A 26,734-nucleotide genomic window follows, 5' to 3' on the forward strand; every position below is an offset into this window, starting at 1 on the left:
ACTTCATCGATATAGATATTAAAAAGTGATACGGGATGCCTTTGTAGCACTCCTTGATTTATGCGACATAATTACTGAAATACCGTCAAGTTTATACTAGTAAGTACACAGAGCGACCAATATTTATGTCCAACTTTTTATTACACTGTAATAGCGAAACCAATCAGTGACCCATTCCGCCGCTAAAATGTACCATGTTCCATACAAAAGAAGCTGTAATTTTATTTTACTTTATTGTGTTCTAAGTACGGTCCGAAAAGTTTAATGTAATCAGAAAAATGTAGCGTAAATCTTAAAACATTAACCATGGCCACAAGACTGTCTGTGTACGATCGAACACGAATTGCTGCTCGAATGGAGGTGTTGCAGTCCCCAATTATGGTGCAGAGATGGTGGTGAATGGTGAAAGGAAGAAATGCGACGCTGGACTACAAGATCATCAAGAGACTTCACGCCAACTTCATTCGCAATGGCTCAGTTACGCAACAGAAGGGTGCTGGCCGACCAAAACCAGTGATCACAGAGGCCAAAGCAGCCGCTACTGAGGCCTTCCAGAGAAGTCCATTCGACAGTACCAGCGGGAACTGGTGCATCTTATGGGTCCGTGCACCGGTTAATAAAGGAAACGAATTGGCGGCCTGTGAAGCCACATTTTGTGCAAGCTTTGTCATGTGAGGCCTGTGATATCGGAATGGAGTTTGTGGAGTCTCTACTAGCATGGATTCAAGAGCAACCTAACCTTTTGCGACACATTCTATGGTCAGACGAGAGGAGTGTGGCCGGATGCCAAATGAAATGCTTGTGAGAGCAGTACGGAACGTTCAGCCACGTCTGGAAAAATGTGCAGCAAATGCTGGTGCTTACATCGAATTTTAATATTGGTGGAACTTTAAGCAATCCTAACGACTGGGCTATTAGTTCATGCTACTTTGATCCTGTTATGTCTTTTTTATTTTAGTAGGTTATTTTACGACGCTTTATCAACATCTAAGATTATTTAGCGTCTGAATGGTATGAAGGTGATAATGCCGGTGAAATGAGTCCGGGGTCCAGCACCGAAAGTTACCCAGCATTTGCTCGTATTGGGTTGAGGCAAAACCCCGGAAAAAACCTCTCAACCAGGTAACTTGTCCCGACCGGGAATCGAATCCGGACCACCTGGCTTCGCGGCCAGACGCTCTAGCGTTACTCCACTGGTGTGGACCCTGGCATGTTAATTCATTTACTTGTGACAAACGAATAAAAAGTTGGACATAAATATGGGTCGCCCTGTAGATTAATATTCATAATAGGCCTAGGCCCTATATTTAAAATATGACATCCATACAAGTTTTTAGACTTTCGCTGTGAATGTGTTCAGAAGTAGGATTTTGAGTATTCCAACCCAGTTGATAGTAGCAGCAGGACATAATGTGTCAGATTATAGGCCTGTATTAATTCTGAATCGTTGGAGATATCTAATTCCAGGACACGGGGAAATACCCAAATTCTACTACTAAACACTGTCATATTCCAAATCTAAATATCACAAAAATGTATATAGTTTAACATTCTAAATTATGATTATGTAACGCAAGTCCAATCTTATGTTACATTTTTGCCTCAGGGTAAATTATGATTATTTTTAGAACGCTCTCCGGAACTGAAATTTTAAAGCAGTAGCAAACCTTATTCTTCACTCAACGTTATGCATTTCATCCTAAATTTAGCACTAGTTCATACAGTACAATTCTGTAGTTCATAAAGAACAGTGCGACATCTATGCAAATGTGTTTCTTCTACGTCTTAATTTACACTCATGAAGTAGTAACAGGATTTACTTAATTAAGGTAATTCTGAAAACGAAAATACGAGTACACTTTACCTAAAATGAGTTTCGTACTCAATTCAGTAATAATCTGCTCATATCAGTTAAAAGCAAAAACGAAAAGTTGAAAGTCAAGTTTGTCAAAAGAAGGACAGCATGGCCAGTGCACTCATATTATAAAGTTTACTACGAGGAATCCGATCTACTACATTATTTTAGATACCTGGGAGCAGACATGTTAAGAGGTAACCAGTAGTGACAAGAGTTAAAATTCTAGCCGTTACAGCGATCAAATATTCAGTATAAATTGTCAGAAAATGATTTGTATGAACAGCTAAGTGATGAGGAATTCTAATATTATGTGCAGTATGTTTCGTTTGGCTTATACAGGGACATCATTTTATTTTTACTAACATTTTTAATATTAACCTGGCTACCCCTTCCCACAACTGGAGTTCGATGATACTGCGTAAAATAAAAACAAATCACTTTACTAGGTATAGGAGGGAAGAAAAGTAGTTAATCCATTTACGTAAACTAGGAAATATCGCAATTTTGAGTTTGATAATTTTCATTAGGTTTTTGTGTAATAAAAATACAGTACAGTATTAACAATAAGTGTTTTTACTCACGAACTGAGTTATCCATTTCGAACGTATTCATTCTGCAGTGTATATTATACTGTCTACAGCACATTAGCGTACAATATAGAGAACGAAGTTAAATTGAAAAATAATCATAATATGGATATTTAAACACATTTTTTAAAATGGTGACCGTTCATTTCGATACAGGTTTCAGTCCTTTTGTGCATATTATCGCACTATAGACTATTGTACCTAATTCCAATTACCAGTTTCGTCCTTCGTACTAATAACTCATGTTGAAATAATTCTGTACCTGCTCTGTTAAAATGTACCTTACGTACTGTAAATTAAATCTTCACTTGTCAGATCCGAAAAAATAAAATTACTCAGACATGCTATCTACTGTCCGTCCAAGTAGTTATGTCGGAGGATCGTAGAAAGGGAGGAAATCACGTGACAATTAATTATTTAGCGAGGCCCTTTTATTTAAGTTATTTTAGACAGTTGCATAATATTACGTAGACGTCCAATTCCTCACAGAAATTAATGTTTTCAGAAAAGAGCTAAGACAGCCCAGCCACTAGTCTTTTCAGTTGCTTGAGCAGAACCAGGTGGGGGAAATCGGGATGCGACGTAGGCAAACGGACGACAGCACCTGTGCGAAAATATGATTCAATATTGAAAGCTGTTTCGTCACTAGAAAACGCGAACATATTTCTGGAACGTACTATACTCACCAACTCAGTACTGCTTGACTGCATGTACGCGGCCTTGGTTGTGTTGGAAGTTTACTAGTGGGGGGGGGGAGGTGAAGTACATTAAAAAACTCAGGTACAATAAAAATTGAAGTAAAAATAAAATGATGTCCCTGTATTTAAAATGTTTATATTAGGTAATGTAGACCTATTCATAGTATGCTGTGTCCATTGGGCAACGCTTTTCTTAAGGACACTTACCTTAAGGTTAATATAGCCTATTTTTACTCTCATTATCATTACCAAGCTTTTAACATATGACTCGATACTTACAATGGCCTAAAATAGTCGAGTTTGTCACTTTTGTTTAATCTCATGCAATTTTGTTCTTTAAATTTCTGAGGACTAGATATATTTTGTTACATAGGCGACTATGTGGGATGTTTCTTCACCCCAACTGATTATTTGAGATAATACACATTTCCGTTCCTTTTTTTTAAGTATATTTATTCACAAAAGCATAATAAGACAGTAAATGGGCTTCAGTCCACCGTTGTGACTGAGGGGTTAACGAGTCTAACTCCGAACGCAGCGGCCCTGGGTTCTATTCCTGGTCAGGACGAGTTGCCTGGGAACTTCAAGTGCCAAAATCAACACTGCAACGAATTGTCCACAAACATCTCAAACTGTACGCATACAAAGTGCAGTTAATGAAACGTCAGGAGCCGGATGACAAAACCCAAACGAGTGGAATTCGCCAATACGATGCTAGACCGTCTCGGCGCTGATCCTGATTTTATGTCCAAGATTTTCTTCTCGGGCGAAGCCACGTTCCATGTGTCAGGTAAAGTAAACCGGCACAATGTGCGGATCTGGGGATCACATAATCCTCACGCTATACAAGAGCACGTTCGTGATAGTCCCAAGTTAAATGTGTGGGGCGGTTTGTCACAGCAGCAGGTCATTGGACCGTTTTTTTTTCACCGAGAAAACTGTGTGTGGTACCACATATCTTGACATGCTGGAACAGTTCTTCTTTCCACAAATTGAACACCTGCAGCCTAACATCCTTTTCCAGCAAGATGGGGCTCCTCCACACTGGTTCAATGGCGTTCGTATGACTTTAGATAACGTGTTCCCTGGTCGTTGGATTGGTAGGGGAGGACCGATCGCTTGGCCCCCGAGATCTCCGAATTTAACACCGCTCGATTTCTTTCTCTGGGGCTACGTCAAAGATAAAGTGTACGCCACCCCAGTCAGAGATCTTCGTGATCTTCGGGAGCGCATCATAGAGGCTATTGAGAGCATTCCAGAAGACACACTCCAACGTGCTTGGCAAAAAATCGTTAATCTCCTCGATATCGTCACAGTGACAGCTGGAGCTCACGTAGAGATATGGTGATGTGCGTATCGAAACGTGTAGAGTTTTCCTTTCATATAAACGCTACTGTAGGTTTCTATCTTCAACCGTTTACCAGTCACATACAATTGAAATTAGGTACATTCGAGCGGTCCACCCTCTATTTTATCATTGTTGCAGGAAACCTGTCTATTTGGAGTGTACAGTGAAGACATGTCGTAACTGCAATAGCACACAGTAAGGAAAAAGCAAAGAAAGTGAAAAAGAAGATCCTAAATTAATATATTTAGCTTGCAATGATTCAGTGTATCCTAAAAATATATTGCATTTTTACAATTTGTAGTTTTATAACAAAAGTACGTTTTTCTTCAAGTAAAGACCAATTATGTACTATGTAGCGTCTAATCTGAAGTTTAACATCGAAAAATATATAAAAGTGCAATAAAAATGTTATAGAATTGATTATTTTCAAAATCTGTTTAATTTTAACAACATTTATGACACCTTAAATATTATTTTATTTTATTTTTATTTTATTGGTTTATTTTACGACGCTGTATCAACATCTAGGTTATTTAGCGTCTGAATGATATGAAGGTGATAATACCAGTGAAATGAGTCCGGGGTCCAACACCGAAAGTTACCCAGCATTTGCTTGTATTGGGTTGAGGGAAAACCCCGGAAAAAAAAATCAACCAGGTAACTTGCCCCGACCGGGATTCGAACCCGGGCTACCTGGTTTCGCGGCCAGACGCGCTGACCTTTACTCCACAGGTGTGGACCCTTAAATACTATCAATATTATCAAAATAGCATCTTGATATTATCCATTTAAATTATTTCGATGTGATGATCTTGTTTCAGACATTTTAAAATATATCTGGAATAATTTTCAGAAGTGTGTGTTGTTTTGTTATAGCTTATTTTCAGCGGTCCCTGTGACCATGTGTGGGTGAAAGTGTGACTTAATTTAGACCTGGGTGGTTAAGGGTGTCGTCTATCATCTGATATCTTCTTCTGCACCAAACTCTTCTCCCGTTCACCATTCCTTCCAGTGCATCCTTCAGTTTCTTCTCAGCCAGTGACTCAATCAATTCCTTTTTCTCTTCCTGATCAGTTTCAGCATCATTCTTTCTTCACCCACTCTTTTCAACACTCTTTCATTTCTTATTCTATCTGTCCACTTCCCACGCTCCATTCTTCTCAATATCCATATTTCAAATGCTTCTATTAGTTTCTCTTCACTTCGTCGTAATGTCCATGCTTCTGCTCCATACAATGCCACACTCCACACAAAGCACTTCACTAGGCTTTTCCTTAGTTCTTTTTCCAGATGTCCGCAGAAGATGCTTCTTTTGCGGACCTCTGGGAAAACAACTAAGGAAGAGACTAGTTAAGTGCTTTGTGTGGAGTGTGGCATTACAATGTTATTTACATATTTAAATATGTTCCACATTTTAACTTATTGGTTCATTGTTGACGATCACTTACTGTCTTCCTATCTTGAAGTGTGGTTTGTTTCTGCAACGTGCTGAAAAGTACTAAACCATAAATTAAAATGTGGAATATATTTCAATTTGAATAACACTGTTGTAAAACCGGTAGGCTACTACTAACATAAATAATCTACAAAACATTTCAAAATAAAAGTAAAATAAAAAAATAGAAAATGACGGTAAAAACTATGTGGGATGTTTCAACACCCCATCTACTAGTTATGTCTTTTCTAAGAAAATAAATTAACTGTCTTATTTTTAACAGTTGGCATATGAAAACACAAAGCAACTCTGACAAAATAAAACATATCATTATATAAGGAGAGCTTTCAATGTGTTTTAATTAAAAAACTGCGACTGGGGTGTCGAAAAATTCCCCCCCCCCCACCTCCTTAGAAGATTAATACTTTATGCAGAGCGTTTAGAATAGAAAGTGCTGCGGTAACTCGGCAACGGTCTAATGAAACTTTTAAACCCCCTAGTGTCGCCACGGCAACTGAGCGAAACATTGGCGTGGCGATCGTTTTAAGACTGCAGTTTTCCTCTTAATACTGTGGACAGAGCAGGTAGAACTCGTTTTGATATGGAATTAAGGAGATATTTCTTGTGGTGTTCGGATGATTTTTATTGTGCCGTTTATGTGAGCGAGTAGCGTTAAGCCTAATTGATTTGTACTTGATGTAAATCCGATCATATTATATTATATTATATTATGTGACTTCCAAGTCACACAGAGTTTGTGTGCACTCGATGTGGGTCTCTGGCATTTCGTCAGCCCACGCGATACCCGGCCCTGGAACAATTTTTCCCTTGAAATTATTCAAATAAGAAACACGTTAAAGGAACTGTCATTGCACCAAATGAGTGTTCTCTGGACCAAAATGATCGCAATTTAATATTTAAATACAATTTCAATTAAGTAACATATTAAACTATTTATCCTTCTAACAAACACGAATGTTCCCTGGATCAAACGTCCTATTTTAATTATGTAATTACTTTATATTTATTTCTAACAGGTGCAGCGGAGCGCACGGGTACGGCTAGTTATATTATATTATATTATATTATATTATATTATATTATATTATATTATATTATATTATATTATATTATATTATATTATATTATATTATATTATAACCTGTAAGGAAGAGATGTTTCTTTTATCCACCCAAAAACTAGACTATTTTTCAAAAGTGGTGTAGAGCAATTCCACGAAAACAGAAAACTGTATGCTCGTTCTTATATCTGTGATATCCATTTTTCTGCGGTTTTGATTGTAAGAGCCGATAAATTTATTATTGCCGGTAAAAAGGTATGACTTCCACGCAAGAACTGGCGACCAAGACCGTATGCCATAACTCATATTTTCCCAAACTTGCCTCGATATCTTAAAAAAAGAAAAGGAGAGAAAATATCCAACCAAGAGGACATCAATCCTTTCTCATAACAATGTACCCATACCAAATATCATCTGGCTATGACCAATTCCATTGACGCTAAATAACCCAGTAGTTGATACAGCATCGTTAAATATCCGTTGAAAAAATAATTGGATGTGACACCCGAAAATAAAAAGAACACCTTAGCTAATCTTGCGCTTGTGTGCATTAATGTGCCATTGCCCACACCTGAATGCCCAAAATTATATCTAGGCCTGGTTACATTGACCGTAATTCCTTCCAGCGAATGAAACCCAGACCAGTATTTCAGCTGTTTAGTGTGAGTTTTTCAAAATCGATACATTTTTTAGAGTCATAAACCGTGACGTGTTCGAGCAAGTGAAAATACAAAAGAATTTACAGGGTGAATGAGCGACCTTGCAGATATGCTGAACTCAAAGACTCCCTCGTCTGCCCTGTACAAAGGATTGTAGCATTACACAATTTTAGAAAAATATACTACACGTAATTGGCAATACAAAGGTCACGATTGCCTAAGAAAGAACCCTTGAATTATTTAGAGTGACAATTCAGAGCACTCACGAAATGTATTAATTCTTGTGGGATAGCAGATTGAAATATATTGTGACAGAAAAAATTTAACCAGGATCCTCTAGAGCGACATTTTGGAATTAGAAAATGATTATCTTGTGATGATCATCATGCACTTTCTACATCTAAACACTTTTCAATCTATGTGCCGGTTAAAATATGTGCTGTATTGAAGTGCTAATTGTGAACTCCTAATTGAATCCAAATATCTAGCTTCTACTTCATTAAATATACCTGTTTAATTATTAATTATTTTATTTTTAATAATAGCACTTTAGTCGTAATTAACGTAAACGTTATTTAGGTAAGAAAAGTACAGTATAATTCTACTTTGCATCTAGGCTACAACTTAATCTGCTTTACAATTTTATTACATTTGTTTGTTGCGTTTCCACATCATGAATGGTTTCTAATCGAGCTTATGAGAAAGTAATAGATCCCATGGAAAAGTCGTTAACTTAATATTCTCCAATAAGTAGCATGCAACTAGTTAATACAGTGCTACTAAATTCTTTTAAAGTTACAAAACACAAAACAACCTAGGTATTTCAAAAGTACATTAGCATAGATATAATATCGAAGCTTAATTTATGAGTCTAAGTTGCACGTAATATTTCTTGTTCCCCTGAATTACGTATAAACCAGATACAACTGCAACTAATGCCTAAATAGTAGATAAAAATTAATGGTGAAAATAAAGTTTCTCCTTTATTATATTACATTCTTTCTTGTGTATAAAAAACTATAATTTCATGTCAATTCGTACTTTATAAAGCCATAAAATGTTCAGTTTTGCGAAGCTGTACTTTTTTTGCGTATTTCTGATTGAATCCGGCACAATGTTCCATTTTTCGGTTAATTATTATATTTACTATTCAGGGTTGTGTTATTTAACTCACAATTTGTTAATGTAGTAATATTACATTTTTGAACAAGTAAAATATTGTAACTAAGTACTCTACAATAAATTCTTATCTAATGGTTATTTTTAAAAACCTTTTGCATTCGCTCGAATAGCGATCCTGAAACAGCGGACGGAAAACAGAGCTAGCGCCACTCGACGACGAGCCACTGAACTAGAGGAAGTAACGTCACTTTCTCTTCTACCCGCTCTGCTTTATGTTTAAGATGGTTTTTGTTTTATGTAAATCTGACAAATAATTTCCGAAAAATAAACACTTGGAATCAATACTTCAGATTCAGACAGCCCAGGTAGGCTCAAACTTCATTCCTTATCGCAAATCAAGATTTCAGGTATAACTCCCTGTAAAGTTGATTTGAATAATTTCGAGGGAAAAGTTTTTCCGGGGCCGGGCATCGAACCCGGGACCTTTGGTTTAACGTACCAACGCTCTACAAACTGACCTACCCGGTAACTCTACCACACACCGATCCAATTTTTCCCTCTATATCCACAGACCTCAAAGTGGGCTGACAACCGTCAAGCAACCAACTTTGAGTGCACACTAACTCCGTGTGACTTAAATTGTGGTTTTCTGTTAACGAACAGTGACGTGTATTATGCAAATCAAGATTACAGGTATACAGGTGTGCACTCAAAGTTGGTTGCATGACGGTTGTCAACCCACTTTGAGGTCTGTGGATATAGAGGGAAAAATTGGATCGGTGTCTGGTAGAGTTCCCGGGTAGCTCAGTTGGTAGAGCGTTGGTACGATAAACCAAAGGTCCCGGGTTAGATGCCCGGCCCCGGAACAATTTTTCCCTCGAAATTATTCATTCCTTATTTCCTGGAGTATTCATTTCACGATACACTGCTAAATTTAAACAGTGATAGCTGAAACTAGTTAACCTGTTGACGTGATGCTTTTAAATTCGACCTTATTTATCAGAATAGACTTTAAACTTCTCATAAGGAAATAAATTTATATTAAAGTAAGTTAATAACCGAGTGATCATATTATTATTATTATTATTATTATTATTATTATTATTATTATTATTATTATTACTACTACTACTACTACCGGTATTACTCTTTCACTAATCCGATTGTTCGCAGATGAAGCTTTCGCACGTTCTCTTCATCTGTGCACTGCCTATCTGGATCTCGGAAGCTGCGAGGATCCTGGGCCTCATCAACTACTCAGGACGCAGCCAATACGTCGTGTTTCACACGTACTTCAAGGCCCTGGCAGCCCGAGGTCACCACGTGGATGTCTACGGCCACTATCCTCTGAACAAGCCGGTGTCCAACTATACAGACTTCAGCATCGCTAGTACTGCCCTGTTGCAGGATGTGTCCGTACAACAGATCAAGGGAATGAGATTCCTTCAATTTCTGACTTATTTCAAAAACAAACTGCTAGACTCTTGCCGCAATTTGTTCAACAATCAAAACATCTTGAATCTCATGAACAGCAACACAACATACGATGTCATGATCACACATCTTCTTGGACCGGACTGTTTGATAGGCTTTTCCCATCGTTTCAAAATCCCGCTCGTCTACATTGCAACCAGTGTAAGTCTGCCATGGTTAGGGCATAGGATTGGTAACCCTGAAAACCCAGCGTACATACCCAACTTATTTGTCCCTTTCACAGATAAAATGAATTTCTGGGAAAGACTGGTAAATACATTGTCGTACTGGGGTTTAAATATCTGGTATTACACTGTATTCGATATACCTACAGAAGAAATGCTGAAACAGAACTTTGGTAAAGATTGTCCGTCGATACACGAATTACAGCAGAGCACAAGTCTCATCCTGGTGAACAGCCACTTCTCAATCAACACTGCCAGACCTGCAGTTCCGACGTTTCAGGAAATAGGTGGATTGCATATAAACAGCGATGGAAGGTTGCCAGAGGTAAGTGTACAGAACATATGGCGAATTATGTTCACAATTGATTTACTAATCAAGAATCGGATTTTAAAATCGTCACAAATCATTCCTTTCTAATATATCGCATATGAAAGATAAAGGTACAAATATCCGCAACCCTGCATAAGCAGGACTCGTATTTCAAGATTTTCGTGGTAATGTATGTTTTCGGTTTATTAGGGGCTAAAGAATTTCCTATAGGACCATGTCTCATAACTTTTCTGGACAGAGTTTTTCTTGATAATTGGTATATGGCCCTACGTTTCACTGCAACAGTTAATTTTGGCCAAGAACCATAATCATGTTTATGTGGACTACGAAGTGTTAGTTTACAAAAACACTATTAATAAAATATGTTTCTTGCTGAAATTTGGCTATGACGAAGTTTCTAAGAAAATGTCTTTATTACACGAGACAAAAGGTTAACTGAGACTCTGTGGATAGTGTAACGGCAGATATAGTTAGTTCACCACCACCACCACCACCACCACCACCACCACCACCACCACCACCACCACGCGTATTTCGAATCTTACCGGACCGCTGGACAACAATGACGTCACGCTGCAGCGAAATACGAACAAAATTGCTGGAAGGTTCGGTAGCTATCATGGCGGCTGTATAAGTTATTGTCTGTGCTACGCTAGCAAGATTTTGCGAAATTTCCGTACTATCATCTCGTTCAAAGAAAAGAAAGCATGAACAATTTATTTCTTGAACCTGTACTAATAATACTGCTCCCTTGACATGTTCGCTCACCAGCCATTAACATATTTTTTTTTTTACGTTGTGCTCATTACAAACAATACAGCAGAACACACCGCCATGACACAACAGTGCACGATGTCAGTCGTCTGCTAATTCTCGCCCTATACAAGAACCAATCAGATTAACTGATGGCGGCTGATGGAGACTGCCACCACCTCTGAAAACTGATGGAACCGGTGCGACACCGGTGGAGCATCAGTGACGTCATCGTTGAAATTCGGAACACCGTGATGCCATCAGATTGCTCAGCGCTGAGATTCGGAATACGCTCACTGCCACTATTACCACCATCATTACTACTACTACTACTACTACTACTACTACTACTAGTACTACTACCACTACCACCAACACCACTATTACTACTATTGCTGCTATTGTTATCAGTACAACGACTACCACCACTATTACCACTGCTACTACCACTATTATCACCACTACAGCTACCATTACCATCACTATCACTACCGCTGTCACCACTAGTATCACTATCACCACCATCACTATTACTATTATGACAATACTACCACTACCAATACCTCTATCACTACTACTTTATATGCAACAAGTGTATCGGCCACAATTCGCTTTAGGAATATCGCCAAGAATTGTTATAAACTTTCTATTGGTAGACGCGTTTGACATGTCTGTCATTAGTGCTCAAAGTAAATTAAAAAAAGAAAAGCGAATGATGGAGATGGAATCGCCCAGACGTGAAATGCGTGCTGCAATTCGTTTCTTGGCTGCAGAAAGGCGTACACCTGCTAGAATCCATCGCAGAATGGATGCACTGAACGGAGAGAGAAATCAGATGGAAAGGACTGGTATGCGCGGTTTAGTTCCGACCGACCATCTCGACAGGACAATCCATCCACGATGAGGACAAGAGCTCAAGGCTATCACCATAGTCTAGTAGCCTATATACAGTCACGAAGCTTGAGTTGTGAGGGTGCTAGGAACAATAGGCTGTGCAGATACTATTTCGCATTGTCTGTAATGAGGCGATATTAGCGATCCTAGTGGTTAGTAACTATCCATGGATGCATATTTACTACGTATTGAGCTCCGTGACTGTAGGGCTATATACTAGACTGTGCTATCACTGAAAATTCAATTCAACTTATTGATGCTCTTGTCCAAGAAAACAAAAGATAGGAGGATAACAATAAGCGAACTCTGCTACTGAATATCAACAAGGGAAGTATCCATTAAATTCAAAACAGACACTAGCAGTATCGCAAACTTCGTACGCAGTCTCAATCTAATTTTAGGACTTATGGTTAAAACATCACTGATACATTTCAAGATGCACAACACCCTCGCTGTTATTTATACTCGCTTTAACATCTTTGGTCATATCGCGAGTTAATCTTTTGGGTGAAATTCGAAGGCCTGTGTACTATTGTTTAGACTGGTACTACTGTTGTGAAGTAGATGGCGACTGTATATGTAATAATGATTTGTTATGAATATGATTTCGGTGATGAATGAGACTGTGATATTCAGTGATATTGTGGCCCGAATTTCCTGGCATTTGCCTTACGGTTGAGGGAAAACCCTGGAAAACCTCAACCAGGAAATTCAAACCGACTGGGAATCGAACCAGGGCCCTCTGCGTAAGATACCAGCATGTTGACCCCTACATCACAGAGGTGGTCTGTACACTACCAAATCTCGGTAGACTGAATTATTTCTGTTTTTCAGTTGCTAAAGACAGTGGCACCTCCCAAATCCATTCCTTCAGACTGCTTTGAGTCCGCGTACCTCATATCTTAAGGCTATAGTCGCGAAGCTGTTATTTCCGGCGTGACTCCGCCTCTTTGCTTACGTCTTACCCTAGATCATATATGTAACAGATAACTCCTCTCTACGTTAAAATTGGCAGCACTTTGAAGAGAACGACCGCCAGGATCGCCACCCGTCCGCTGTAAACGAACACGAGATGGCAGCACAGTCGCTAATGCAATTCAAATGGGAATTATGATGTGACTCCTTATGTACCAACTAGATGGCAGCGTAGTAATCCTGACAAAAGTTGTTAACCTCAAAGCCTATAAGCGCGACATATGTTACATATATGATCTAGGGTCTTACAAAGTGAAGGCTCTATAAAGTCTAGGTAGGTAGTATCGTTCGCCATTTTTGTTCTTCGTTGCCGAGCTACCGGACGAGGGATCTATTTGCCACACCGTTAAACGTTATCATGTCGTAGCTCCTATGATATTAAATCAAACGCACTGTAATTCAGCAAATAATTGAGCGGCAAATAACGTCCTCGTGTGCTTTCTGCTAACGCCAACTAAAGAGCCAAAATGGCAGGCGATTATATTAAGTATTTATCGAGCCTTCTTTATCTTCATCAGCGAATCACAAGACGCACACGTTTAAATGTAGCCGACCTGCAACGTGATTGGCTGCAGGAAATAAGAGCGACGGGACTATAGTATCGAATCCGCCATTCCGTAGAGTACGAAGATTTAGGAGAAGAAATAACAAAATTCACTATATTTTGAAAACTTCCGAATAAATCTTACATTGTTATATTTTTAAAGTAATATTTTGTTTTGCACATAAGACTGATTCCAGAATATTTCTTAAAATACTTACTACATAGTAAAGAATGAGCCAAACCTGAGTTGCTGGCAATCTTACCGAGCAGCGAGGTTGCCGTGTGTGGCAGGTAGTGTATAAATATACAGCAGGTATCACTGATTTTCGGTAAGGTGAAAGACCACTTCAATTAAAGGAACCGTTTCTTGGCCTACAGGACTTGCAGACGTACCTCGATGAAGCCAAAGAAGGAGTCATTTACTTTTCTATGGGAACCATGATTCGTAGCGAGACCTTTACAGAAACCAAGATGCGGGCATTCATCGACGCTTTCTCACAGTTACCTCAGCGTGTTCTGTGGAAGATTGGAAACATTTCTGGGCTTCCGACAAATGTCAAGATTGGAACATGGTTCCCACAGCTTGAAGTACTGAGTAAGTATCATATCAGCGTAGAGAATACACACTTTCTTATGTACAGATCATGAAACAAAATTTGGGCCGACTCTTGAACATGCTTTCAGAGCGAGATTCACAAAGTTGCCTGTCAGTATAACATTAGACCCGCACCGTTGATCGAGAGAAGAACAACATGCCGTGCATAGGAGGTTGTCTGACTGTCGTGCAGAAGAGCATGGGTTCGGATTTTTTACATGGATTTTTGTTAAGACATCTCCGACCGAAGTTTCATTTTGTTTGGTTTCGTATGTGGAATAAACATTTCCCATCGCTTATGGGATTTTATTTGGCTTGGCTCTGCAGAGAACAATAGAAAAATAAAAATCTATTGGAAGATGCAATTTATCTGTAGTAATGTCACGAGAGGTCTGAGATTTATTAGGAATATTTCGTGAATAAAATAAAAATATAGTTGCTTTTCCTGTTCTTGTTATGACGAACGTTCTACTTTGCAAGAAATTTGGTTAGAAGTGTTTTTTAGTCGCAAGCGTCTTGATATTGTCCATAAGTAGGCTAGTAATGAAGTTGCGTAAATTGAGGGTAAAGGGCTGGCCATTCAATAGTACCTCCTCTTCCGATCCCACGCCAGGAGTTGATTCAGAACATTCCGCATTTTAACATACTGGCGCTTCAGCCTGTTGTATCCACATTTGATGACGCACGATAATTAACTCGTCTTTTGATATCTCTGTAAGAAATTGCCCCGTAATCATTCTATACACCTGACTATTCATACCAGGTGAGAAAAGGTATAAACCGATCATCTGATCACTGATAATACCTGTCCATACCTTCACTGCAAACTCTACTTAACGGGATTGTTCAAATATAGCATGGGAATTATGGTCCACCTAAAGATAGCTGTTGAAGAAGCTTTCTCTGGTGAATGATGTATCATACTTACTTACTGGCTTTTAAGAAACCCGGAGATTCATTGCCGCCCTCACATAAACCCGCCATTGGTCCCTATCCTGAGCAAGACCAATCCAGTCTCTATCATCATATCCCACCTCCCTCAAATCCATTTTAATATTATCTTCCCATCTACGTCTCTGTCTCCCTAAAGGTCTTTTTCCCTCCGGCCCCCAACTAACACTCTATACGCATTTCTGGATTCGCCCATGCGTGCTACATGCCCTGCCCATCTCAAACGTCTGGATTTAATGTTCCTAATTATGTCAGGTGAAGAATACAATGCGTGCAGTTCTATGTTGTGTAACTTTCTCCATTCTCCTGTAACTTCATCCCTCTTAGCCCCAGATATTTCCTAAGCACCTTATTCTCCACCATCCATAACCTATGTTCCTCTCTCAAAGTGAGAATCCAAGTTTCACAACCATATAGAACAACCGGTAATATAACTGTTTTATAGATTCTAACTTTCATTTTTTTTGATAACAGACCTGATGATAAAAGCTTCTCAACCGAATAAAAACAGGCATTTCCCATATTTATACTGTGTTTAATTTCCTCCCGAGTATAATTTATATTTGTTACTGTTGCTCCGAGGTATTTGAATTTTTGCACCTCTTCGAAGGATAAATCTCCAATGTTTATATTTCCATTTCGTACAATATTCTGGTCACGAGACATAATCATATACTTTGTCTTTTCGGAATTTACTTCCAAACCTATTTTAGATGTATCACACGTTTACTCAAATAATAGGTATCGTTCTAACAAATCCGCAATATTATACCCCTACAGTCAAGGTTTGCACATTCTGTGGAAGTTGCATACCTTGTACTGAATTGGACATCATGCAAGGTTTGTACCGACTTCGGTTTGCTTTGGAAAAAACAGGTCGTATTCGAAAGTTTGCTAATTTACGACCCCTCTATATGCTGCTTAAGTTTGTCAATAACCTTTTGAAACACCTGGTAGAGTTGTAACGAATAACTTTGCATTATCAACCAGTTCTTAACGTAATGTCCTATTTACGACGTTTCAGGACATTATACAGTATCTGTCATCAGTGTGATATCTGATAGCTAAGAAATCGACCACTATGTTGGGTTAGTTCTGTTTGAACATTAAATTTCATCACATACTAACACGAACGTTCTTCATTTTCAGAACATCCCAACGTCCGAGTCTTCATGACTCATGGAGGACTTCTGGGAATTCAAGAAGCTATTTATGCCGGCATTCCCATGGTAGGCATACCCATGTTACACGATCAGCCACTCAACGTCAAGAACTGTGTGTCCAAAGGAGTGGCAGTGCAGCTGGATTACGACTCCATCACAACAGAGAACGTCCTCAAGGCTCTAAAGAAAGTAATGCATAAACCGAGGTGAGTTGATCATCTTTCAAATTGCATGAAGAATGATTTGCAATGTTCGAGAAATTACATGTGCAGTAGAAAGTTTATCTCGGTTTACTCGGCACTGGGAAATAAGTAGGACACCAATGATGGAATTTCACATATCCCCAATACTGTGTCTATGTATCAGTTTCAACAAAAGAAGAGAATGAAAGGCGTTGGGAAAAATTATTTTTTATTTTTATTATATTAATCTTTGCAACTTCCTGTTTGATATGATACATGTTTCAATAAAATTAGTTGATTTTAAGTATTTTAATAATTTTTATTATGTATTACACGAACCATTTTTTAGCACTTGTTCAGTTAAAATTCAATAACTCAAGAAATAATCTCTTTAGAAGGCTATGGTTTGTCTTGAATTACAGTAAAAACTATACTGCATACGTTGGTAGAATTTTTGTTTCCCCTTTCACGTCGCTTATTGTTCGGTTTTGAAGACTGTAACAACTCATGAAAGTTGACATGTTATAAAACAACGTATCGTTAACTGTTATTTTTGAGAAACTACATTTCCTTTCACACGTTTCCCACTTTATTAGAAAATGCTTACGCTAGAACTCTGAAAATGTTACCAGCATTCATTCATAACATTATTGTGGTAAAGAGTATTGCGGTAGAGTTACGACAAATAATTCGTATGATAAAATATTAAAAATAACAGAAAAAATGACAATTCGTATGATGAAATATTAAAAATAACAGAAAAAATGACAAAAATTAAAAATAGTACAGCTTGCTTTATAATAGAAATTGTATCTTGAACAAGATAGGTAAGTGAACTTACAAGATATGAACCTATGTTCTATAAAATTTCATTACATATCCTTCAGTAGTTGCAGAGAAAATGTGAAATGAATTTGGTAAATTTAACATTAGCGGGATAGAACTTTCACACTACCCATAAGCAGAACTAGTAAGGACTGGGCTATCCGCTCTGGTCTTCCGCTTAATTCTGCGATAAAATGCTCAGTTTATCACAAGGTTCTAGATATATTAGTAACGAAATTTAATTTTCAGCGAATTGAGACAATTAAGAGAGGAGTTTGAAGTGTAATTTCAAAACGTGGCTAAATTGAAAGAAGAATTTCAAAAGTTTTGAACACCATATTCTGTGGGGTATCACGATGTTCATAATTGACTAAGGTTAGAAGTTAATCATTTGCAGAATGACACTAAATTAAGGGTTACATGTTGCAAGAATGCTATTTATGTTTGGCCCTTCGACTGCCTTGTGAGTGATACAATATTGTTGCTGCTACTACTACTGCTGCCAACACTACTACTAATACTACTACTAACTTACTACTACTACCCCCACCAATACCTCTACTATTACCACCACCACCATTACCCCTATATCACTACTACTACTACTACCACTGCACATATAACATAATTACTATTACTACTACTATCGCCACCACCACCCCTATAACACTACTACTACTACTACTACTACTACTACTGCTACTACTACTACTACCACCAGCCCTAATACTACTACCACCACCACTACCACTACTACTACTACCACCACCACCCCTATATCACTACTACTACTACTACCACCAGCACTAATACTACTAACACTGTTCCTACATCACTACTATCACCACCGCTACCACTACTATTACTACCACCACTACTGCTCCTGTATCACTACTACTGCTGCTACTACTACTACTACTACTACTACTACTACTACTACTACCACCACCAGCACTAATACTATTACCACTGTTCCTACATCACTATCACCACCACTACCACTACTATTACTACCACCACTACTGCTCCTGTATCACTACTACTGCTGCTACTACTACTACTACTACTACTACTACTGCTGCTACTACTACTACCACCACCAGCACTAATACTATTACCACTGTTCCTACATCACTACTATCACCACCACTACCACTACTATTACTACCACCACTACTGCTCCTGTATCACTACTACTGCTGCTACTACTACTACTACTGCTGCTGCTGCTACTACTACCACCAGCACTAATACTACTACCACTGTTCCTACATCAGTACTACCACCACCACTACCACCACCACCACCACCACCCCTATATCACTACTACTACTACTACTATTACCACTGGTACTGCTACTACTACTACTACCACTACCACTACTACCAACACCACTACTATTACTACTCTACCACCACTGCTCCTATATCTCTATTACTACTACTACCACCACCACCACAACCAATACTAATACTACTAAGAACACCACTGCTCCTATATCACTACTACTACTACTACTACTACTACTACTACTACTACTACTACTACCACCACCACGACCACGACGAAAACTAGTACTACAACTTATAATAATAACAATAATAATAATAATAATTATTATTATTATTATTATTATTATTATTATTATTATTATTATTATTATTATTATTATTATATCATCATCACCATCATTACTTGGTGCCAAACTATACAGTATTGTTGAAAGATTCAAGAAAATAAATTATGTTAATAATTTCAATTGTGCAATATAAATACAAAACTCCACCCTGATTGTTCTATTGCATAATTATAATTTTCAGCATTTCTAACGTTGCAGTACGCAATTGAAACAATGCGCCGCTGAGGACGAACAGGCCGTGCACCGTGGTGCAACGAGTTACCGACGTCTGATATAGAGGCAGGCACTTGATGGAACTTCAGATAACAGATGGCGTTCACTGACGGTTTCCCTCAGAGTCCGTGGATATACCAGAGTAGCGCAATCACCAAGTCGGCCGCCATTGTTAGTCCTTTCCAACACGCTAGGGATAGGAATATTTAAAGTAAAACTCAGATATTTTTAATTAGAAGGGAAAAAAACGTCTAAAGGATCTTCTTACATTATAGAACATTATTGTCAGTCAACATATTAATGTAAAAAAACTTCATTTAATAGTTATAATAGCATAAATATACATTTAAATGTTCAATACACTCCTTCATAAACGTCACAGTTGTAGGTATTACAGCAACAAGAACTTAATAAATTACAAGTAACAAATGAAAACAACAATATTGCAAATAAAATAACAATAAATCTAAACATTTCCAACATCATTCCTCGTGCGAACTCTCCGGCTTCCGCATATAAGGGGACACTATACTGAAATTTCGCGAAGTTCATTAGTATTAAGAGTTCACAACAGTGAAATCCATAACTACCATACTTACGAAGCTAGATTCATCAAACTTTTATCACTGATATATCTGCTTAATAGTGACAAGTGTACAAAATTGCATCCGCGTATGATACGTGGTTTGCATTTTATTAAAATACTATATAAAAATGCGCTTGCACTACAATTGACATTATTCTTAAGTGATTGTCACTTATATGGATCCTTACATACATGGAATCAAAGCTTACTGTAGAGTTTGCTGTAAAATTAATCAGTAAATTACTAGAATTTTTTATTATAAAAATAAAAAATTAATAGCCATAAAATTTCCTAGTAATTTACCCATTCGCTGTACAGAAAATTCCAATAGTAATGTTTGTTCCAATGTATATAAAGAATCATATAAGTGAATACCAATTAAAAATAATGTAAATTGTGACGCAAGGGACTTTTTGTATAAAGCAATACAATATTATTCCATTAAGTTATTAATAAAATGCAAACCACTTATCATAGAGAGAGACGAAATTTTGTACATGTGTTATTATCAACTTCATATACTAGTGGTAAATATTTTGTGAATTTAGCTTTAAAAATATGGAAGGTAGTAATATCAGTATAATGTCCCCAAGGATACACTGACGTGAGGTTTTGTCATTTTTAGTCAAAAAATCGTTTCTTTGTTTTTGCCTTTAAATTCATTTTTGGTCTAAAGATGCCCTCTCCCAATTTTCATGACCATACGACCGGTCTATCAGCTATTTAGGGTCACATTTTACAGATTTTGTACTACGTGCATGAATTTTTGTAGAGGTTTTTTTAATTTATTTATTTTATATCGTTTTAGCTTAGGAAGTCATATCGCGAAAAATACATAAACAATTCTTACAGTTTACATAGAGTTTACTGTATTACAATAATCATTAGAGGTTTTTGAATATGTTCTTAACAAAACTTACTATCAGGATTATACCTAACACTCATATTTTTTGTTGTTGCTGTTGTTTAGTCAAATATCCGGAGACATGTTTGAATCTCATAAGTACCACCAATAAGGCATCACTCGTGAGACAACTAGGCCAGGAGATAATGGGGTAGGGTGGCCAGTTCCTTTCTCCCTCCAATGCATACCTACTTCGCCGATTAGCTACATATTCCACTAATCAGACTTCAGATGCATACAAACAATTGTTCTTCCTCTGACACAAATCGTCAAGTGAGATTTACTACCTGATAATATATATGCATATCAGCCAGAATATCAATAAAAGGTATTTTAATACTATTTTTTTACGCTTGAGTTTAATTTTTTTCTGTTTTTACACTTTTAGTGCATTAAATATTTTTAATTATTTTTTTTAGTAAAATAAAAGGAAAATTGTATAGTAAGTTTTGTTTCTGAAGGTCTGACAAGTATGTAGGCAAAATTTCTGGCAATAATAGTAGCAATTTTTGAAAACCTAAATTTACACAATTTAAAATTACAAATTAAAAGTACAAAATTTCAGAGATCCACCTAGAATAGTGTAAAAAATTGAAATTTCACATCAGTGTAACCTTAATAGGGTTTCTACTGGGTGTTCATTTCAAAGTGTGTCATGACGTCACTGTTGATGAGTCAGCGATTTGAAGCGAGTTTCAGCTTTTGTGTCAGAGAAGTTGCCTATTAATCAAGGCGTTCAATCTGAACTTGAGAACGTGTACGGTGTAACTTCAACGTCGTAGCAACAGATGGCGGTCTATACGGTCTGTGTACTACCATAACCTCTTTCGAACTGTGTTTTGCGCGGCCAAGTCGTACGCAGGGTATTTGTTATATATCATCGGTTGCGTACGGCAACATTCCACAATACAAATCAAATGCTCCGTGTCCATGTTGACCGTCGAAGTTAATGTCAACAAATACGTAAGTAATCGTCTTACCCTCTCGCCATATCCCGACAGTAAAAAAAAAACTCACCTCAATACATGTTTCGAAACAGTTCACATTCCTGCCACTACCGGCGTTACCGTACGTATCGGTAAGTACTCTTCAGAATGAACGCCGTACTTGCTAGGCAACTTCTCTGGCAGATAAGTAATACACCTCTGCGGAAGTGTAGGAAGATTGAATTCTCTAGGCTCATTGACTAGCCACGTGACGGCATACAACGAGCCACGACACACTTTGAACTGAACACCCAGTAGTTTCTACGGTCTCCGCATTTTCCAATCGAGCCAAACAATAAACTCTTGTCTCAAGAATGAATTCAGAACTTCACAAATATATTATGTCATTCTTGCAAATAGCAAATAGGATTAAATTCAGAAATGCTTGATTTGAAAGGGAGAACATGGTAAAAATTTGACACTGATCCTAATTGGTACGTGATTTAAATTTGTTTTATGTAGAAATGTCATTGCTGAAACAACTTAAATTCTACATTAGTTCTAATAAAAATATTTTGGGGCCCAATTTTTTAAAAAATAAATATAAAAATACAGTCATTCATTAATCTCACAATGTATGCTCGCTTAGGTAGCGGATCGTTCCTTTTTACATTTATAGTCACTTCTTTCCTTTTTCCTTATTTCTTTCACCTTGTCACAGAGAAAACAAATGTGCGCTTTTTTCAGTTCTCTGTGAACAGTTCTGAACACAGCAGCATTGCATTTTTTCGCACTCAAATTACACTCTTTCCCTATGCAACTGTATACTGCATAGCGCGCGCTGGACTAACAATGGCGGATTTGTCGGCATTTGCCGGCTCAAACGATTGCGGTACTCTGGATATCCACGGACTCTGGTTTCCCTGTAAACATTGCAAAATTTCAAGCAGAGCTCGATTCTGTTCATTCGAAACAACATTCCAAGGAATACAGTTTGTTCATAAATCATAGTCTTAGCCAATCACACCACACCTCAGAGTCAAATATTTTTACTTCTAAGGGCCACTGACACTGGCCTAAATTGGATGTTCTGGCCTGAGTATTCTAAACGGATTTCCGTACCTATGGGTCATGATGGAGAAAAGAGAACGTCATGACAATTGAGGGAGTAGCCGGAAAATAGGCCCAGAGATCTATAGGCCCTTTTTCAGGAGAATGTTTAATTCGATTCTCCGTTTTAAAAATCTATTTTCGTTCTAGTTTCGTTTCAAACAGAGGGCAGGGTAGCTAACTGAATGAACCCATGAACCCTTGCGTAGTTATGGAACTCAGAAAACGTCAGTGAAGATGATCCTCAAAGTGAGTGTAGGTCCATCCAGGATGTGCACTGAAGTGTACACTGCACTCTGAAGATAAACTTTGAAGAGAGTGTGAATCCATTAATGTTTCAAATGTTCCAAAATGTTTCAGTTTGCCATTGTGATTCTCAACACAAAAACCACAATTTATTATTTACGGCGCGCGACCCAAACCACATTTCTAATTTAAGTTTCGTACCCTCCAGAGATGTGACACCTAAGTTAGGGATGCGTTTCCCCTAACCAAACTGGTACTTTACTTGAAATGCGAATATGTTTGTTGGAATTTTCTCAAAAATGGCTCTTACGATTTTCTTTAAATTTTGCACATGAACTACACGTACCAATATCTAAAACATCTATTTGAAAATATATTTTTTTTGTACTTACACTAATAACGGGGTGCCCTATGTCGCGCGACTTTTGAATCACACTGTATATAACACTAAAGAACGCTAACAGAGTATAAATGATAACTTGAATATTATTTATATCGCTAAAGAAGAATAACAGAATACAAATGATAAATTAAATATTATCTATATCGCTAAAGAACGATAACAGGATACAAATGATAACTTGAATATTATTTATATAGCTATCGAACGATAACAAAATAAAATAACTTGCATATTATTTATAACGCTAAAGAACGATAACTGAATATAAATGATAACTGGAACATTATTTATATCGCTATCGAACGATAACAAATAAAATGATAACTTCAACAAGCCTCCAACTCACAACCTTCGAATCATTAAGTAAACACACTACCACTATTCTACGAGACGCAGATGTGAATGACTCCGGCTTAAACATCTTAGGTCCGAAACTGCTTACATAAGCGCATGCATCATGTAACATCATCGTTATCCGAAGTGGGCTTAGAAAATATTCGATTTTCACGAATGTGGCCGCTTTTTTTTAACAACTGTACAATGTTCCTGAAGCAAGATAAGTACTTCAAACTTTTTTCATGATCTTCGGACTGCTTGTTTCAGTTACCGTACAAACGCCAAGCGTCTGTCACAGCTGTTCAGAGATCGTCCGCAATCGGCGCTGGACACTGCCATCTACTGGACAGAGTACGTCATCAGACATCGTGGAGCGCCACATCTGCGATCTGCAGCACTAGATCTGACTTGGTACCAGTATCTGCTACTGGACGTCATACTTGTGATTATTGGCCTTGCAATAATTGTGGGATTTATGATATTCTACAGTTTTAAAATAATGCTCAAACTGGTGAGCGGAAATGTGTCACACACTGCAGTCAAGAACCATTCGTTCCCTAAGTTTTTCTTTGAAAAAGCTAGGAAAAACACACACCCACCAAAGTAATGGAATGGAACACATTTCTTCGCCTATCTACCCCGTTAACTATCACATTTTTTCAGAAAACTTTCTTCATTTTCTGTTTAAACTGTAATTGGCTTGATTCAGTTATTCAATTATCAGTCCAAAATTATCACACAGCTCGCCGCTAGTACACTGGGCCGTACAGAGCCACGCCAAGAAAAGGAAGTGATATATCGCTAGTAAAATTCGTGACTACATTACTTAGGTATTGGCTGTAGTGGCCAACTACTAAGTTTTTCCGGTTTTTAAATGCATTAACAGAAAATACACTTTTAAAAATATATTAATATAATTTACAACACTTTATCACAGAGATATGAAGAATAAATGTGGCACGATTCAGGGAATATCGTTGAAATCGACGAAATCAATTTTGTAAAACAATATTATAATGGAGAGATAATGGGCCCTACATTCAATTGTGTTATTTTGGCATTAACTACTTGCCACTAAATCTATTTTACTCATACTTCCTGAAAATGTTTTCTTTGTTCCTTATTGATTTTTAATTCTCCTTTGTGAGTATGTGTGCATATGTAATTTTCCTCAGTATTGTATAGTTATATTTTACATAATTCTTGTAATTTTTAATATTGGTTCACTATATCACTTGCATATTCATTGAATGTAACTTCTAAGCCCTATATTATTTTGTAATTTTTATTTGGTATGGTTGCATTACAGTAGAACCCCGTTTTTCCGTCACCCTATTAACCGATTGGTGGATTATTCGACTGTCTTTCTCTATCGCTTTTTTTTTTTTTTGCTGCAGAAGAAATGTGAAGTACTGTACATTATATTAGTACGAATTTTTTCTACAGAGTGTTTTTTACAAACTTTTACTTTTATACAGTATGGTCTACTCTTCAAAGGGCCTAAATTCTATGCAAAATGCATTCCACAGGTGTCAAAGAAAAGGAGAATGTGCTACGATAAATAGTGCAAGTAATTGAGTGGTTTGAGAAAACAGAAACTGTAGTTCATCTAGCATCAGAATACGAAATAGGAATTACAACTGTGCACGATTTAATTAAAAATAAATATAAAGTATAATAAGTATGTAAATCTATAACATGAGACCTGTACTATTCCTATCTTTTCACAGACGATAGTCATAAAGAGTTTCCTTGACTCTTAAAATCCCGTCATTGAAAACCAGACTTAAATTATCGAACTTCTGATCCAGTACCTGACATGTTAAAAACACAAGACCACGGAGGAAATTAGGAAACTGTATTAAGCACTTAATATATTAAAACCTTTTATGGTACAGATTAACCGATTTTTTCGATTAACTATTCACTCCACACTCTTCATTACCACGGATAATAGAGGTTCTACTGTATTTTACTCAACTTGTGCTTGTATAATTATATCCTATTTTAATGTTCTTTAAATATTAGTCTGTAATTATTAAATTGTACTACTGGTATTGCAAATTGTATCAGCTTCTTTTGTTTCTGGCTAATTGGAAGAGAAACCTGATGGCCTTAACTTTGACAGAATACATTATTATTATTGTTATTACTATTATTATTATTATTTTTTATCATTATCACCATCATCTCCTTATTAAACCTCGCATGATGTAGCCATTGACGGTGTAGCTTTTTATCACTATTCTATCCCTTCAACAAACTGTACCTAACTTTCTGACTATCCATGGGGCTGTTCTCACTAATCTGCCTCTAATCTCTGCCTAATTGACAATTATCTATTTCTTCACCAGCACTACCTAATCTTGTAGCTAACAGTGGCGCCACTTCTTGGTAAGATTGAAAACGAGGGAGGAAGGGAGCGAGAAAGAAACCAAATTTCTCCTGGAATAGACGAAACAGGTAAACGTCATGTGCACATGTTGGCGAAATTGTGTACTTGGTTATCATCGTAACCGTATCTACTATTTCATAAAGAATCTAGAATTAGATATGAAAATACATATTACTAATTTCAGAAAATAGCTAACTAGTTTAGCATTGCTGACAACTATAAATATAACAAAGAGCAAGACTCAACTATTTGGAGTGTAATTCCGTCACAATAGTCAATACTGCAGACTAGACGAATTTAACAGAGTATCCAACTT

At 37.3% G+C, this 26,734-nt stretch overlaps 1 protein-coding gene and 1 non-coding gene across 3 annotated transcripts in view; both read left to right on the top strand.

Moving 5' to 3' along the window:
* Positions 1-26,172, top strand: part of LOC138691818 (UDP-glucosyltransferase 2-like) — a 54,750-nt gene extending 28,578 nt beyond the window's left edge. For both annotated transcript variants that reach the window (XM_069814293.1, XM_069814304.1), the window contains exons 2-5: positions 9,962-10,771; positions 14,322-14,538; positions 16,639-16,858; positions 24,291-26,172. In XM_069814293.1, coding sequence (XP_069670394.1) covers positions 9,962-10,771; positions 14,322-14,538; positions 16,639-16,858; positions 24,291-24,630 — 1,587 coding nt within the window. In that variant the 3' untranslated portion in view covers positions 24,631-26,172. The remainder of the gene's footprint in view (positions 1-9,961; positions 10,772-14,321; positions 14,539-16,638; positions 16,859-24,290) is intronic.
* TRNAI-GAU (transfer RNA isoleucine (anticodon GAU)) lies at positions 9,582-9,654 on the top strand. The gene has a single exon. It is a non-coding gene; the product is annotated as a tRNA-Ile (tRNA).
* Positions 26,173-26,734: the final 562 nt, after the last annotated feature.

Source organism: Periplaneta americana, chromosome 2 (assembly GCF_040183065.1).
Source record: "Periplaneta americana isolate PAMFEO1 chromosome 2, P.americana_PAMFEO1_priV1, whole genome shotgun sequence".
Lineage (NCBI taxonomy): Eukaryota > Metazoa > Arthropoda > Insecta > Blattodea > Blattidae > Periplaneta > Periplaneta americana.